At 48.2% G+C, this 17,262-nt stretch overlaps 1 protein-coding gene across 5 annotated transcripts in view; it reads right to left on the reverse strand.

Annotated features, from left to right (window-relative positions):
* TLK2 (tousled like kinase 2) overlaps nucleotides 1-8,595 on the reverse strand; it is a gene marked incomplete at both ends in the record, with an annotated part of 39,169 nt that extends 30,574 nt beyond the window's left edge. For 4 of the 5 annotated variants that reach the window (XM_079547302.1, XM_079547301.1, XM_079547300.1 and 1 more), the window contains one exon: nucleotides 8,515-8,595. In XM_079547302.1, the coding sequence (XP_079403428.1) occupies nucleotides 8,515-8,595 (81 nt within the window). Of the gene's footprint in view, nucleotides 1-6,710; nucleotides 6,777-8,514 lie in introns of all 5 variants that reach the window. The other variant, XM_079547298.1, reaches the window with a different exon arrangement.
* Nucleotides 8,596-17,262: the final 8,667 nt, after the last annotated feature.

The following is a 17,262-nucleotide window of genomic DNA, read 5'->3' on the forward strand; positions in this document are numbered from 1 at the left end:
TCTAAGACAGCTAACTGGCTTGAGAAACAAAACTTCTGATCTGTTGAGCAGCATTAGTTCAAAGCACAGGTCTTTAGGCAAGCATCTGCTTGGCCTCGGCTACAACTTTAGAGGCAAGGCATACATTACTGGTATCAGATGCTGGCAGCACCACCAAATTTTCTTTCATTTTTTTTTAAATGTATATTTTTTTCCACTAAGAAAGTGAACAAGTTGTGTTAACAGCAGTAAAACTGTCACCCACACGACAATCCCTCTCACCAGGCTATTTTATGGGCCCACAGCTGAACTGCCAGAAGAGCAGTCGCTCCCAGCAAGCTGATGCACAAACCCAAGAGGCTGGAATAGCTTTATCAAAACAGTATCCAGATACCTACAGGAGTCTGACTGCATCTCTGCAGGCTCTGCTGGATACACACCTACAGCTTTAGGTATCCAAGCATTTTGGAAAGTTATTTTCTAAAAAATCGCTATCAAAATTGTTTTTAAGAAAGAAAGAGAAGTGAATCATGCAAAGTCACTGTTTTAGCCTATTGCTCTGACACAAAAGTGTCCTCCCACAGCCCGAACTCAAGAAATGTAGACAAATTTGACAAAGATATAAAAACAAAATCCACAATTACTGATGGAACGCATTAACAGGAAGAATGACACGATAAAGCCATCTCTCCATTAATAACTTGGGAGCATCTTTTCCCAAAGATTCATTCTATTTTGGCATTCTTATTTTTGCAGTAAGCACTTCCCACCAACCAACCCTTCCTCAAGGCAAAGCCGCTTCTCATTACATGCTTGAACAGAAGACTTAGGGGAGGGTTAGTGCAGAAGCCTGAGCACCACAGAAGGATCCCACAATAGATTACTTTTGAGGGTAGCAATTCTCTCTTCCCCACTTATAAGAAAGACAACCTCCATACAATGAAGCTTGTGACACAACCTAGCTATTACGAATCCCTTTTCCAAGCAGGCATCCACACAAAGCAACAGTTCTGTTTACTTTCTGTGTGACACTGTGAATGTTAACTAGCGAATCTGTTTCTCCTTAAAGGACATGCTTAGTTGCTCCGAGGAAACAACGAAAAATAGAAATGAAAAAAACAAACCCAAGCAACCTACACTTGAACAACTCAAGAAGCTCCATGTTCAGGAATCTTGTTCAGAATCAAATTACTTAGGAGCACGGCAGATGATATTCTTTAAGGGGGTTGGATGGGGGCCCCTGGAGATCATCTAGCCTAACCTCCTGCTAAAAGAAGACCTGTACATTAGGCTGCACAGGAACCTACTCCCTTCAACTTATTGTCCAATTAGCTCAAGACTTTGCAATTAGCACAAAGAACATTTCACCTTGTGTCCTCACTGATACAAAGCTTACCGTTTCATTGTGCCCTATACTAACAACCAAGCTTTCCACACTGCCCCATCCCCAATCCTTCCCACTGTTACGGGGCATGGATCTTACTGTTAGAACTCTTGGCTGTCCTGGCCATTTACTTCTTGGCCAACAGGACTTAACAGAAGTGCCAACACTAACCTTAAGCACATCTGTGCTCTCAGTGATAATAAGTAACATCTTATGGCAAACGTGATAGAAAGCTAGCCTTCTCACCCATGTAAAAACATTGTTTACAAACTACACAAATGCTGTCCCTCTACAACGCTTCACTTCCTCTCATGAAATCAAACCTGAGCAGCATGGCTGAAACGTCAACCTTCCGTGCGAGCATGAAAGCTTGATAAGAACAGAAGCATCTCAGCCTATTAGCACTCGCTGGTCTCAGACGGACAGGTTGGGGCTGTGACATCATGAAGATGAAAGTGAAAGTTGTTCCCACATTTGCTTCAATTTCCTTGTCTCCATTTTGCACATGGATAGCAAATGACAAGAACAGCTGCTCCCAAAATGCCACATTTGAGCTTTTCAAGAACACTGCGGTTGAACGGATGCTCTCCATGGGGCCGGGCTGCACTGCACTCTAACCTGTAATAATAAGCTGATGAAGGCATCCGTAGTGAGAAACAATCCCAAGATTTTTCAGAAATCCAGGTTGAAACTCATGCAATCATAGAATCACAGAATGGCCTGGGTTGAAAAGGAGCACAGTGCTCATCTGGTTCCAACCCCCTGCTGTGTGCAGGTCACCAACCAGCAGCCCAGGCTGCCCAGAGCCACATCCAGCCTGGCCTTGAATGCCTGCAGGGATGGGGCATCCACAGCCTCCTTGGGCAACCTGTTCCAGTGCCTCGCCACCCTCTGGGGGGAAAACTTCCTCCTAACATCCAACCCAAACCTCCCCAGCCTCAGTTTAAAACCATTCCCCCTTGTCCTATCCCCATCCACCCTCCCAATGGAATATTAAGATCTGGAATGCAAGCAGCCTCCAGAAATGCCTAATACAAAATCTCTAATGGTTTTCCCCCTCCAGAGGACAGCTATCTGTACTATTTCACATGTGCAACCTACTGCTCTAGAGGAGCTGGAATGAAACACTTTTTTGTGTTCAACAGAACACAACAGAACATCAACAGAAGAGCAATTCCATTCTGATCACAGATTCTCCCATTACTGTAGAACATCTCCTAGAAACTACACTGACAGCATCATAAAATTGAATTCAACAAAGGAACACAAATGGTGAAAAGGAACTGAGTACTTTATTACAGAATCAGGAAAGCAAAGTTTGAGAGCTGTTTGTATCTGCAAGTTCACTGCCATGTTTACTGATTTTGTGAACAAATGCAAAATCCTTTGCAGACAATTTTTGACCTAATTCCACCGAATGAGTTTTTGCTTCCCTTGACTGCCTTCAAGTAGGCCTACAGCTTCTATTTCTTTTACAGCAAAGCATCAGGCCTGTCTTACAGGCAAGAAGCTAAAGCATCTTGTTCACGTCAAACTTAGCAAAAAAAACCACTTGTTCTGAGGTATTCAGACTACAAAAACACAGAGTGCTCGTTAGGCTGTGTTGCACTTGCAGCAATGAAGATGCACTACCTGGGATGTTTAAGGAGCACTCACTGCTACTGCTCTTCTCTCATACTTATGCAAGAGGAAGAAGACAGTTTCCATGATCCTCCAGCTACATACCTACTTTCACACACAACCTCATGTTATCAACTACGTAAAGCAACAGGTTTAGGCAATGGATATGAGAAACTATACATCTGAGTGTCTGCCCTTTAGTTAACAGTGAGGGAGCGCGTGTGCACACTAAAAAAAATCTTCAAATTTATGTTTTATCATTCCTGGCTGTTTATATTTAACTCAGCATCTGACACTGGATAAATGTTCAGTACTTAATTTAGCGTTCCATTTTAAGTGGTCATGACACAAAAAGAATTAAAGGAATGAACCTGAATTTTGGGAAAAAGTAAGTAAGCAATGGCAAAGAGTACTAACACCAGAATAAAGCTCGGAAAGCAGTAGGAGAAAGTAAACTTGCACAAGTTCACACTGGAAGGGCTTATGAGTTTTGTTTCTCGAATCACCTGCAGTGGCATCAGGCTTTTCTAGCAGTCTGCTTTGGGATAACAGTGCACTGCTCTGCTCTCACTTTCAGCCCACTCACCCACCATACCCCAGCAAGGGAAATGGCGATGGGGCTCAGCAAACATCTGAAATACGTGGGTCATCTGAAAGAAGCTAACAGTTCTTATGGTGTGTACCCAAATGACAAGCAAAAGAACAGCACGCACTTCCTCCTCAGTGAGGAATTTTTCTGAGATAAGCTGGCATGCTCTTTTCCCTTGTGATTCACCTTTCAACTGCTCTAAGTGGCCTACCTGTGCACAATAAAACCTCCATGTTGAGAACTGGATGCAGGAGCAGCAGTCCCTTTCAAGACTCCCACTCAAAGGCGAGAATTGAAAACCTGTCCACTTATACAAGCTACTCAGTTAGTCATTTCTCCCTTTGCAAGAGCCCTGGGAATGCCACAAACGAGGCACAGTGGCTGAAGTTTCAATAGGAACAACTCAGCCTGATAATAGATCCCATTGCATCTCCTGTAACACAGTTAGTCTGACTCAGGCCTCCCTTACCTACCTCCTGTTCAAGCCTACACACTGCCTCGCATGACTCCCCAGCCTCTCCGAGCTCCCAGACACGATGCTCCAGGCTCGTCTGCGCCTCTTCCGTTGGGCAGCCTCCATTTTGTGTTCTGCAACTCCTCATACTGGAAGAGAGCTCTAGGAATCCAAGCTGCCTAGCTGGAGTCTCACATGTGGAGTTACGCGCGTTGCAAAACTCTCTTGCTAACTCAGTGGCGGAGATCTGCTTCACTACCTCAGGCCAATGCAGCCCAAATTATTCTGAATTCTGCAGCAAATCAAGAGATTTCAAAGGGAAAAAGTCAGTCCTTTGTCCCACTACGAGTTACTGCTGACTCCACAGGCTTACACCAAAGAGAAATGTTTTTCCAGTTTTCCAGTCACTCTAATCCATGGGCCAGGTTTAGGAAACATTTTCATCTCATTTTGAGAATCTCTAAAGTGTGAGAATTAAAGCCCGCTTCTAGAAAAGCTCAATGTTAACCAACATTATGGCCAATAACGAAGTCCCCATATCACCTATATGCCACAGGTTTTCCTTTTTGCCATGAGAAGTTAAGCTACCATTGGCCATGCACAGCTACCCTGCCTTGCATATGATAGGTAAACAAATTTGTAACAGGATTTGCTTGAGCCCCATTATGCCTCAAGAGTTCTCTTAGAAAAAAAGATTATTATTTTACTGACAGCAAGTTGGACAGAAACATCACACAACTCAACCCGAACCTCAATTCAGGGGCAGGAGCAGAACTGAGATCTGATAACTGTTTTTGAACTCCAGCAGCTAGACAACGCATTAGAAATAAAGAACACTGCCCAAAGAAACATCCAAACAGTTTTCAGCTATCTGGCACCAACTCCTGGCACTTTCTGCAGTAGCTGATAAATTTATATCAAAGGTTCAAAACTCTTATTAATTAGTTCCTCTGGTGGCATGTGACACCTGTCAGGGACTACCAGTGTGCAGCTCTGCTTCCCTCCAAAGAAAACAATTCCGCTCGTGTGTTAATTCTCAGCTTGGTAACTTGTGTTGCTAAAAACATTGCTAAGCAGACTACACAACTGCTAGTTATTGAACTGATTGAGACTTTCTATCCTGCAGCATCAGAGAAAGGATAAAAACAAGCCACAAAAAAAAAAAAAAAAAGCTGTTCTTTTTTCTGAGCTGTTCTCTTTTTGGAGGCAGATGTTCTGCAATGTCAGTGACACTCTTCAGGTTATTTTCATTTTCCTCTTTGTGATACCTCAAAGAGAGAGGAAAGGGAGCAGTAGCTGCCACCAAGACCAATGCTTGTCTTACACAAAAACAGAGCCAGTCACCCTCTAGAAATACTGAGCCTTTCTGTGTTTGTTACAGCAAAGTGCTGCACACAGTTTAAAGACCATTTAACTATCGACTTGCAGCAAACACCCACAATGCAGACATGATCCAGCCTGGCTAAGCCTGAAGCAAACTATGCACACGAATTCACCCATCACAACTACCCATTCCAACCCTCATCCAGCAGAAGCCTCTGAAAATGACACCCATCCTTGTGAGCTAACCCATCTGGTACCTTAACAGACAAAACCAAAGGATGCCATCTCCAGAAACAAACTCTTTTGCCTTCTAGACCTCCTGACCCAAGGAAGATGCCCAAGATGACTAGCCAGAATAATATCTCAAGTGAACATGTTTAAATTTCCCCTATGTACATAAACACAAACTAGAGCCAGATAAACAAGAATACTTGCAGATGTCAGACAGTCACATGTTAATTCAAGGACCTGCTCTGTGAATCTGGGGGAGAATGGCACTTCACCATATGGCAGGAATAGAGAGCTTCAGAAAGCTGGCGATGCTTTAGATATCTGGTGACCTGGATGCACCACAAGGACTATCACAGTTGCCTAGAAACATCCCTTGCTCATAAATTCCATGTGTTAACTCCAAGCTTCTAGAGAAGTATATTCTCCAACTACTAAGAAAATTCATCACGATCTTGCAACAGAATTTTGTGGCATTTAGGACTGCAAACGACCTCAGCCATTGGGTTGTGCCTTCAGCCACCACGGGAGGTGACAGCCCACAGCTGCTTCCAGAACAGTTTAGGATTTCTGTGCTCTACTACTGTTACTGGAAGGCACTCACAGAATCCTGTGACCCTGATGGCTAGGAGCATTTTTTTTTCCTAGTTTCTAGACCAAAAACTTATTCTTGATCAGTTTACTTAGAATTGCATGCAGATATTTCTTTGATTGCAAACAAGAAGGAAAAACAGTCTTCAATGCTGCTGTTCCATGAAAGATGCCAACTAGCACGCCAGTTTTATGCAGGCTCAAAACATACCCTGTACTTTTCAACATTAAAGAAACGTAACTGAGCACACTGAGCAGCACAACAAGGCCATGGAAGGCAGGAAGCTCAGAGCTGCAACTGCCTGCTGCATTTACCCAATAGGAGAGCATCTAAGAGGACATTTCTTCCTTTTATGCAATAAACAGCAACAGAATACCTCTATCCCAGGAGGATGCGCCAGTCCCAGTCCCACTAGGTGGCACTAATTTACTCTAGGTAGCTTTCCTTCAACATTTAATTGGAGAGGGCTACAAATCTCAGTTGAATCACACAAATTGTATCACAGCTTTCCCAACACATTCCCTTGAAGACAGTGACCTACCAATGCCAGTGCGGAGCATGACGGACGGAGACTTGGGGGGGTAGGGAGGGAATTTGAAGCACCAACCTGGGAGGGAATGTAGTATCTGAGATTAATATTGCAACCAAGACTTGCTGCAACATAGTAGAGTCATGCTAATTCATATCAACGGTTGGCTGGTCTATTGCAAATTAGCAAGTATATCAATATATATTGTGTAATGCACTTTAACAGTTTACTGACCAACACGAGGTAACACTGCACAGTAACAGGGCAAAACACCCAGCGAAGAGCTTTGCTTAAAGCGTGCTCTCCAAGAAATGAGGACTTATCACTCAGATTTGTTTTAGTAACAGAATGATTTGTTAATATTCACCTGAACAAAGTAAGGGTGCACACTGCTTCCAGACTAGACACACAGAAAATACTTTAGCCTTGCTTTCCTATATCCTTTAAAGGTTATTCCTTTAAAAGGAGCAGTTCCTAACGTTTTTCAAGAGCACTGAGTATGTTGGCACTCTTTTAAACAAAGGCAGTCTCTGTGATTTTAAGTCTTAAGAAAGTTGTTTGACTTTATTTATACTCTACCTACACTGGGAGGAAGAAGCAAGAACAGATGAGAAAGTACATTAAAAGTTGTAACGTTGTATAAAACATCTTTCAAGATCATAACTACATTACAGAGCATAAACTTGTAAAAGCCCTGAGATCAGAAGTCTTAAGAGTGGGAAAAAGATCAAAAAAGCCCACATTCCTACTTCAGTAACTGAAAGTTTCTCGTTAATGACTTCAGTGTTAATCACCCTCACTACACTGCTTCAAAACTGGATCTTTTACTTCTTCATGCTCTCTTCCAAGACTTAACCTTGTCTGAGTTCTGGCTGAAGTACATAAAGAAAAAGTATGCACTCAAACTAAACCAATTTAAAGCTCTGATTTACTATCAGTTTTTTCTAATGCAGATCTACAAAGTTTCTTTCCAAAACAATGCTAAGAAGCTTCCAAAAGTTCCACTGCAAAGATGCTGTTTTACCTTCCACCTTTCCGCCGTTCAAAACTCAGCACCTTCATGAAAAATAAACTCCTTATCACTGACCTAGTTTAAAATGAGTTCTGCCACCATTTCATTGCTCAGAGAGGAAATCAATTTAGCACTACCAACAACATCTGGAGAGCTAATAACTTAATGCTAGCACGTCCAGCAGCCACACAATGTTGTTGTTAGGTGTCTCACTTAAGAAAACCAGCTACTGGGTAGTTCTGAAGTTGTACGTGAGGACAAAGATGGGATTTACCAGCAGGCTGCGGATCACTGATAGGGGAAAGTTTACCTTCAAGTACTTTTGGGTGTGTTTCATGCAACCAAGAAAGTAGACAATTTCAACACGTTGTACCCAGAAAGAACTGCGTGTACAAACTCCTGAAAATATTCAGCCTGGTTACATGTTGTATTAAACACAATCAACTTGAAACTGTATCTAACAAGGGGCCAAATCCAATTCCCAAATGCATACTTGGAGAAAGGAAGAGACAGGTAAGATTCCCAAAGACAAAGCCGTCCTTTTTTTTAGTGGAGTGCAAGCTGCCTTAAGATGGAGCAACTCCTGAGAACTTATTTGGAACCCCAAATCTTCCGTATAACACTGCATCTGCTCATAGAGATCCCATTTTCATTCCTCTTCAACATACTTCAGACAAATCAGCAGTCAAAACAGAGCTATGGATACAAACGCATCCTGCTAGCAAAGCAAAATTAGCAAGGGGGGAGGAAGAAAAGAATGCAGTGCAGGGTGTCATGCCTTTCACTGAAGGTATCTGTACTCACCTTAGCAACACCAACTCCAGTAAACCTGGCCTCCAGTAGTTCCTGCCTTCGTGGGTCCAGGCTATGCAATTCTTCCATCATTTCTGCTGCTGTGGGAGAATAACGTTCAGATTATGCAATGCAAGGAAAGGAGAGATTTAAGATCCCGTGCCACTGACAAGACTCAAAAGTGCCTGTTTTCATAACCACGTAGAGAGCATTTTCTTGCAAGAGAAATACGAGATCGCCATGCAATAACAGCATGATTTTGTCACCATATCACTGTATGTAAACCACAACCCTGATGGAGAGGTTCATCTTCTCTCTGTAGCACCAGCCATTTCAAGATCTCTTAATCCAAGAAACCAATTATGTCACATTCTCCCACTGGATGCTTTATTAAAAGGAAAACACAGGACCAGAGCGTTATGACTAAAGGCTTCACAGCTTCCCATCCATCCTGCATGACTGGGAGAAAAAAGCAAAGATCCTCATCCCAGAATTTATTTTTGGCCAACCCCTAAAACAGAAGGTCTCCCAAAACTCCAGATTTCACTGACAACAGCTCTGCTTCTTCCAAGCACGGAAAGGGATTGGCAGAGGAAAATAATGCATGTTTACGTCTCTCTGTTACGAAGTGCTGGATACCCCCAGCTGCATCTCTACACTGGATGTACCCGGGGTACCTCTCAGCAATCTGATGCCATGGATGCCATCACTTGAGAGGTTCAGAAACAACCGACCAAACAAGCACAGCTGTGTGAAGAGGTGAAGAATCATAAAACGTAAAATGCAGATACTGAACTATGGAAAAAAAAGAAAAAAAAAAAGAAAAAAAAAAAGGGACGAATTTCAATTTTCATTTTGACTGCGAATTGCATCTTCCCAGATGCACCAATCAAGTCCATCATTTCCAGAAATGTCTGTTCCAGTTTCATTTCCCAGACGAAGGTAAGGGGAAAAAAAAAAAGGGACAGAAGATAAAGATTTGCTGTATAAAGAAGCGCATGTGAGGAGGAAAGTTCCTGAAGGGCAGCAAGTGCCCTCTAGATCAGGCAGCATACAGTTGTTCCTTTTATTAACTGTCCATTTTGTCCCTGCTGTTTCCTCCAAATGCTGCAGCTCTAAGTTACAGAGGGCTGAGTGAATCAATCATTCACAAGCGCTCACCCCAACCGGCAACGAGCCTCAACAACCAAACGCAGTCACCACAGAACCCCATTTCTACTATTTGCTCCAACAAAGCTATCAGCCTAGTTTTCAAAACAGGAAATCTGTGCAGTGAGGAAAATGACAGGCGAGCCCTAAAGGTGTTCAAGAGCTCTGTTCTCCTTTATGGGGATGGAACAGCGGGGATGCCGGGCTGGGGAAGGGGCAGCCCGGCTGGGAAGGGGTCGCACCAAACCGCCCCCAGCCCTGAGCCCCTCTGCCCGCAGGGGTCTGGGGAAAGCCCTCGTCCACCCACCCACCCATCCATCCATCCCTGGTGGCAGCGGATGGCATCCCCTCCCTGCCCTCCTCCCGACGGCTCTTAGGGGCGACGCGCGGCCCCTCTCTCCAAACACGGGCACGCGTTGTTCGAGCAGCCTGCCCAGCCGCTGCACCGCCTCGGCCTGCCGCCTCCCGTCACCGCCTCGCTGCCAGGCCGGAGATCTAAAGGCCGTGCCCACCTCTTCACCTCCTCACCGCGCTCCCCCGGGGCCGTCCCCGTTCTTACCCTTCCCCCCCCCACCTCCCTTCCCCATATACACCCCAACACCCCACCGGGGCCTCGCGTCGATCCGAACACCCGCGGCCCAGGCCTCGCTCCGCCGCCTCGGGGCACGCACAGGCCGCGGCCCTTCCGCCTGACCCCGGCCCGGCCCCGCCGCGGCCAGCAGCGGCCAGCGCTCCGCCGCCACCCCGCCCTCCCTCCCCCCGGTGGTCGCTGCCCGCCGCCCCCTCCGCCCCCACGGCCCACGGAAGGTGGGGGATCCCCACCGCCCCCCCTCTCTTCTTCCTCCTCCTCCTCCTCCCTCCTCCTCCTTCCCCAGGCTTCTCTCACCTGGCGCTGCTGCTCGTGCCGCCGCCCCGCCGCTCCTCTCCCCTCCCGCCCGGGCCCGGCGCTCCCCGGGCACCGCTCGGATCCCGCCGCCGGGGGCAGGAGGAGGAGGAGGAGGAGGAGGAGGAGGAAGAGGGAGGGAGGGAGGGAACCTGCTGCTGCGGCGGCGGCAGAGGCACGGGCGGGAGGGGGAGGCCAGGGGCGGCTCCGCGGCCTCTCGTGAGCCGCCGCTGCGGGTGCCCGGGGGAGAAGGGCGGAGGGGAAGGGAACGGCGGCGGAACGGGGCGTGGGGGGAAGGGGGGTGGAAGGCGGGGGCGAACCTCGGTTCGGGTGGCGGAGCGGGGACGGAGCTAGGCCGCGGATCCCCGGCCTCGCGTAGAAGCCTCGGCCGAGGGCGGCGCGCGAAGGCCGGCAGAGGTGGCGAGGCCTCGCGGCAGGACAAAGGCCCGAGGGAGGGCTCGGCGGGTGCGGCGCCCGGGCAGGTGGCGGGGGGGGTTCGGTGGGGGGGGGGGGGGGGGGGGGAGGGGGTGGCGGCGGAGACCCTTCGCTCGGCGGGGGCGGCGCGGTGCGGGCAGGTGCGGGGCCGGTGCTCCCCCTCCCACCCCTCCCCCTCCCGCGGCGTTCGGCCCGGCCCGGCCCGGATCGATTGGTGCACACACAGTGGTGAAAGCGCGCGGCGTCTCGCGAGATTTGCACGGCGGCGAGAGGGCGGAGGGGGGGGTGGGGGGGGAGGGCAGGTCAGCGCGGGAGGGGGGAAGGGGGGGGGAGGGGGGGCAGGTCAGCTGGGGGCGTGGCCTCGAGTGGGACGGGGGCGGGGCTTAAGGAGAGGGAGGGGCCGCAGCCCGGGCCTGGGGTGGGGGGGCAGCAGGTACGGAGGGGTGGGGGGAGGGGCGGGGCGGGGCTGGGGGCGGCCTATGGGGGTCAGGGTCGGCTGTGGGGTCAGCAGGCTCAATGCGGGGGGTGGGCGGGGCTGGGGGTCAGGACAGCCCTAGGGGCGTTTGTCCCTCTTTAGGGGTGACCTGACCCCCCCAACCCCCCTCCCAAGGGTGTCCTTAGAGAGAGTTGGGGGGGAGGGGGGGGTCTGTGAGGGTATGTCCCCATCCTCCCCAGTCAAGCAGTGACCCCGCTCCCAGGAGCAGCTCCATCCTCTGGGCTAAGGGCATGCCGCTGCCCCCCGGCCCTGCCCTCCCCCCTTCATCACCCCCGCAGCCTCCCAGGATCGTGATGTAATCCTAAATGCAGCCCCCCCCCAGGATCCAGGCTGCCCCTCGCATCCCTTTCCTTGGGGCTGACGGAGCCATCAGACACAGCCCGGCGGTTCTGCGCTCGCTGCTGCCTTTCTAAGGCCAAGACGATGCGATTGGAAAAAAAAAAAATAAAAAAAAAATAAAAGGAGGGGGGAGGGGGGGGGAGAAGACGAGAAAGAAGAGAATCAAAATGCAAAAAGCTCTTCCAGAGGCGGTGTGGCAGCGCGGTCGCCCCTTTGGCTGCCGGTGCAACCTGCTCGCCTGCAAGGCTGAATCAGCTTTCTGAAAAGCGAGCGAGAAGGAAGAGGATTGACCAAAAAAAAAAAAAAAAAATTAAAAAAGAGGAAAAAAAAAAAAGCAGCACGTCGGGAAGTGGCCAGGCCTGTCCGAGGGGAGGCAGGCGTGGATCAGTGATGGGATCTGCACTGGGTTGGGGTGTCAGAGCCCAAAACCGAGCACCCAAAGCAAAGCCCATCCGACAGCGGGAGGGGGGAGAAGGGGAACTGCTGAGCTTCAGCCCTCGGGGGGGGGGAAACCACCGTTCCTGCAGCACCATGGGGGGGAAGCTCTGTTATTTTGCACTCGTTCATTTATCGTGCTCCGAGCCCGGCGTTATTCGTTAACTTTGTGTTGCAAATGGCTTTCCGAGGCGCCTGCCTCATCTCACGAGCTGGGTTTCCTGTACTTTAATCTGCTTTTTTTTTTTTCTTCTTTTTTCTGTAGAAGAGCCACTCCAGCTTCAGCTCCTACTGCGTGATTCACGTTTTCAGCATGGCCAGCAGTAGGAATTTGTTAAAGAAATAAATAAACGACCTGCTTTCCCTCTTCCCCCCCCCTAAAAAAAAAAAGAGGAGACAGTTTAGGGTAAATATTCTAAACTAGTTGCTAAACTAATCACAGCCATTTAGGGGAGCGCTAATTAGTACCACTTGCAGTTAGCATGGTTCAAAAGGATGAATACATTTCATTTGTTTTCATTTGATTTTGGGTGGAGGCGGGAGATGCTTTGGGGGGCTGTTGGACCCATGAAGGGATCCCAGCACTCACGGCTGCACCTACAGGCTGAGCTTTGAACGGGGCAGTTTGTGATCTCAGAGCACTGAACAGGAACCCAGATGCTGCACCGCTGGATCCACCGCTCTGTGCCTCATCTCTGTGTGCTGGAGGAGCTGGGGGTCATTTTGGCGGGGACCCTGGGAGGCTGAAGGCTCCTGGATACCTGGAGCACGTATTTCAAACACAAACGTTTTCTCCAACACAGTCGGAGCCGTGGGTGGTTACTTCAGCAATAAGCTGAGGTTACACCACCCTCCTGTGCCTTGCCAAAAGGGTTGGGATATGCATCGTAGAGCCCCATCTCTGCTGCAAAGCCAAATGCTGTCCTCCCCAAATTATCTTCCATGTAACATCTGCAGCCACAGCTCCTTTCCAAGACACCAAACCAGCTCCCATAGGATGAGGCAGCTCGCCTTTCTGTGCTGTTGAGGGGAAAGGAATCAACAGGTAACCGCATTTATGGCCGTGGGCAGAAATTCTGGAGATTTCCTCTAAGAGCATCGTGTGCTGTCAGCAAAGCGCCCGGTAGGTATGGGGGACAGACGAGCTCACCAGTTAGTTTCTGCAAGAGGCCAGCGATGGGACTTTTCCCCAACAGAGCCTCTAAGTCAGAGATCCTGGAAGTTTTCCTGCTGTATTCCATCACAGCACCACTCGGAGCAGAGGTGCACCATCCCCATGCAGTGTTTCCTTTCCTATTGCACAAGCCTGTGTGCCCTGGCACAGCAATGGGCTCCAATGTAAAAATGGATTTGTTGATGGTTGATGATAAGACACAGTTCAGCTCGGGTCTTGGTTATGGCATTCTTTCCCGTAGGACTTAATACCTCAGATTCAGACTCAGCAGAGACATGGTGTTTGTTTGTTTGGTTTTTGTTTTCTAGACAAAAATCTGTTTCCTAAAGAAGAAAAACTGAACGTAATGAGATGTCCTTGCGTGGAAAAGCTGTTTGTGACTTTGTTTGAGCAGGGAAAGGTTTGGTGATTCAAAGTGGTTGGGATGTGGAAGAATTTAAACATGTTGTATAAGAAAATATCCAATTCAATCTGAAGCTCTAGCATCAAACATGAAGATACTACTTTTAAGAACATATAAACATAATAAAACAATTGGAAAATGAAGCCTGGTTATCTCAAGCTGCAGTATTCAGTGGATTTGGAGTATTTGGATCTCTAAGAATCCTCATGCAATAAACCTTCCATTCTTCACGCAGTAAACCTGCACGGCACACAAACACTCCTCACTTTTCCCCCATTTCCACGTGAGATGCTGCAGCTCCGACACACCGATCCTTTTAGAGGAGCTGCTTTGAAAGCTGGCGGGCAGGGCGACTATGAGCAATGCAGGACGTACAGGGCTGACCAAATATTATCTCATCCGTGGGGGCAAGCCAGCCCTCCTACACCCTCATCTGTGCCAGATCCCTCCATACAGCATCCTGCTCTCCAGGTCTGCCATCAGCCAGCAGCAAAGCTTCCCGCTGCATCCCCCCGTGGCAGCACTCCCGTTTTCTCTCCCTGGATGTCAGCAATATCTTTGGCATGTTACGCTTCTATCACGGTTTGGAAGAACTACTCGGCTGCCGCAGCCATTTTGTCACTGAATTCAACTGGAGCTTCCTCCAGCCAGCACCGTGCTTAGCAAAAAGGAGAGCAAAACCTTTACAGCGCTGCTGTGCTCTGAACCAACGTTAGATTTGGCAAAAAATGTGCTGAGATTTTAGAGATAAGGCAACGCAGCGTCTAACAAGTTCTTTGTCATGAATTTTGAAGATAAAATATCTGAAGGTTGTTATCTTTTTTTTTTTTTTTTCTTTTTGTGTGTGTGTGTGTGTTATCAGTGCTTTGCCTTTGCTTTCCAGGCTTGTAAAAGATTCTAACTGCATTTTTCCTCGTGTTTCTGTACAGCCGTGAGGTGTAGGAATGCACTGACATAACATAGCACACAGAAAAAGGAGAGCTGAGATCCCTCTGCGCTAGCAGCAATCCAGGACCCGAGGAAAGCACCAAATTGCCTCAACCTTTAAGGCATGAAAGCTGTCATCGGTGATCTCAAATCTGGAAATTTTACAGCTGTTGAGATGGAAAAAAACAAAATCAGTTCACTCAACAGGTTTCTTATGGATTTAGCACTGGGGGATGATCTCACCTCGAGGCATCACATCCAGAAGAGGCCAAGCCCTGCCTGCAGAGCAGGCTGTCCTACCGCGCTGCAACTGGAGAGTTTGTCAGACACAGGGCATTCAATACAGCTCACCCCTGCGTGGATTCTCTAGTATGTAGTAAGGCTCCAGCACAGCCCTTCCCTCGCTAGGAAAGTTAAAAGGGTCTCTTCTCATTTTCATTAGACGGGGAGAAAGCTGCTCCAAGATAACATGCCATCACCTGACTCCTTCCTGAGGCCATTCGGAGCCTCCGCCCTCCCACACAATGGAGTTTATCTAGGAGGTTTTTCCTGCCCCTCCCTCTGTCTACACCTTCAGGTATCCCATTAGGGAGGCTCTGATACCCGAACCCAGTAGGAAAGCATCCAGCTCACACAATCTCCACGCTTGCAGCAAGCAGAGCACAACCTCAGAGCAGTGCCTGAGCCAAGGCAGCGCGTGTCCTGCCTGCCTGGAGGAAGCACCCCAGCCAAAACTCACAGGTAGGATACGAATACCTCCGTGACCACGTTCACTTCTCCAAAGCACATGGCATCAGTGAAATCCATTGTTTGTTCTGCACGCTCCAGAAATGGTGTGATTTTCCTCTATGTGCAGCAAACCTTTCCCCATCCTCATTCACTGCTACTTCCTAGAATACAAGAGAATATTATTCTCTGCAGGATTCGTCCTCTGCTTCTCTTCCTCCTGTTTAAAACAGGCATAATAACACCCTACCTTACAGGGCTTTGTGAAAGCCTCTATTAAACAAACTGCTCTCAGATTTGTGTAAGAGGAAAATTAAATCAACATCCCATTGTAAAGCTGGAGTTACTGCATGCATATTTTTGGCAGTATATTCAGCCTCTATGTGTAAATACACACCAACCTTCACAGTGAGGGTTGTCTCAGTAGGGAAGAAGTCACTACAGAAGTTAAGGAAGAGTTAGATTTAGTCTTCCACGCAACCTTGATCGACTTCTTCACGTCCACCCTTGGTGATGAATACAGGAAAAATGCACAGCTGTGTAATTAAAGTAGTGAAGTGCATCTGCCTAGGTGGATCTGTCTTGAGGAGCGGGACCAAGAGCAGTGCCTGGTGCTTGGATAAAGCAGCAGTCTGAGGGGAGAGCAGCCATTTTTTCCTCTAAATGAGGAAACCCATCCAATAACCCCAGAGAAGGGTGGCACCTTCTCCACCTCCAGCTGTGCAGAAGATGCCCTGGTATGCCTCATGCACAGGGGTGTGAGCCTGGCCCCCACGACCCAGGACTGCAAACAGCAGCTTTCCGTTCCACATCAGCTGAAAGAGCATTTCACAAGCCAAAGGTTTGGCTTCAAATTGGCCCCAATACTCCTCAGCCCCCAAATAAACTGAAAACCTGAGAGCTACAAGAGTCCTTCGGACTACGAAACATCAAAACAACCTGAATACAGCAATCATGCTAGCTCTCCTCCCCCAAATCAAGCTGCTGCTCACATGCTCCATGCTGCTGCTTGCAGTGAAGACTTTGGGGCTTCTGCATTGAATGAGTCAGGGTAGCAGGGTCCAAATCTCACTAGGCTTTCTTCCTGGAAACACCATGAGCCAACAGGCTGGCAGCTCCAGGCACGTGCTAGCAATCTCTGCCATCGCTGCTTTCCAACCACAACCAGGTCCCACTCATCCAACTGTTGTCACATCTGTGTAGGGGTCAAAACCCACATTTTCAAAAGCAAAAGCCTTCTGAGGGACGACATCTCCAATCACACCCCTCACTTCTGGGCTTGCGCTCTCCATAACAAAGGTAGCTGTATTTCACTTGATTCAAATTAGCACTGCTGTTGCCTGCACAGATAATTTCCTGCCGTGTGTCCCACTTTCTCTGCAACACAAGCTCCCATTCTGCAAGGCAGTTGAGCGCAGGAACTTAACTGCCTTCAGCAGGAGTTGAGGACAAACTTCAGAGCTTTGCTGATTAAGCACAGAATTGACAATTCCTTTCCCTTTAGAGCACCATGCTTCACAGGAGCCTCCTCCAAAAACTCATCCCTCCTCCCTGCACTTCTAATAATTTCTATCATGCCCTGAAAGCGTATGTGACAACATCACTAAGTGAGAACCCTACAGATAGCTGTAAAAAAAGATGTGTGCCAAGCACACACCCCTGTCTGGGAGGATGAATAGCTACAACTGCAAAAGTGATCCTGGGCATTCAACACATTCTCCCAGTACCTAAACATGCTTATTCTCTTCTAGAATGATTTTTCTGTAACATGGCACCAAATCAAAAGCAGTTGC

Source organism: Tetrao urogallus, assembly GCF_951394365.1.
Source record: "Tetrao urogallus genome assembly, chromosome: 26".
NCBI lineage: Eukaryota > Metazoa > Chordata > Aves > Galliformes > Phasianidae > Tetrao > Tetrao urogallus.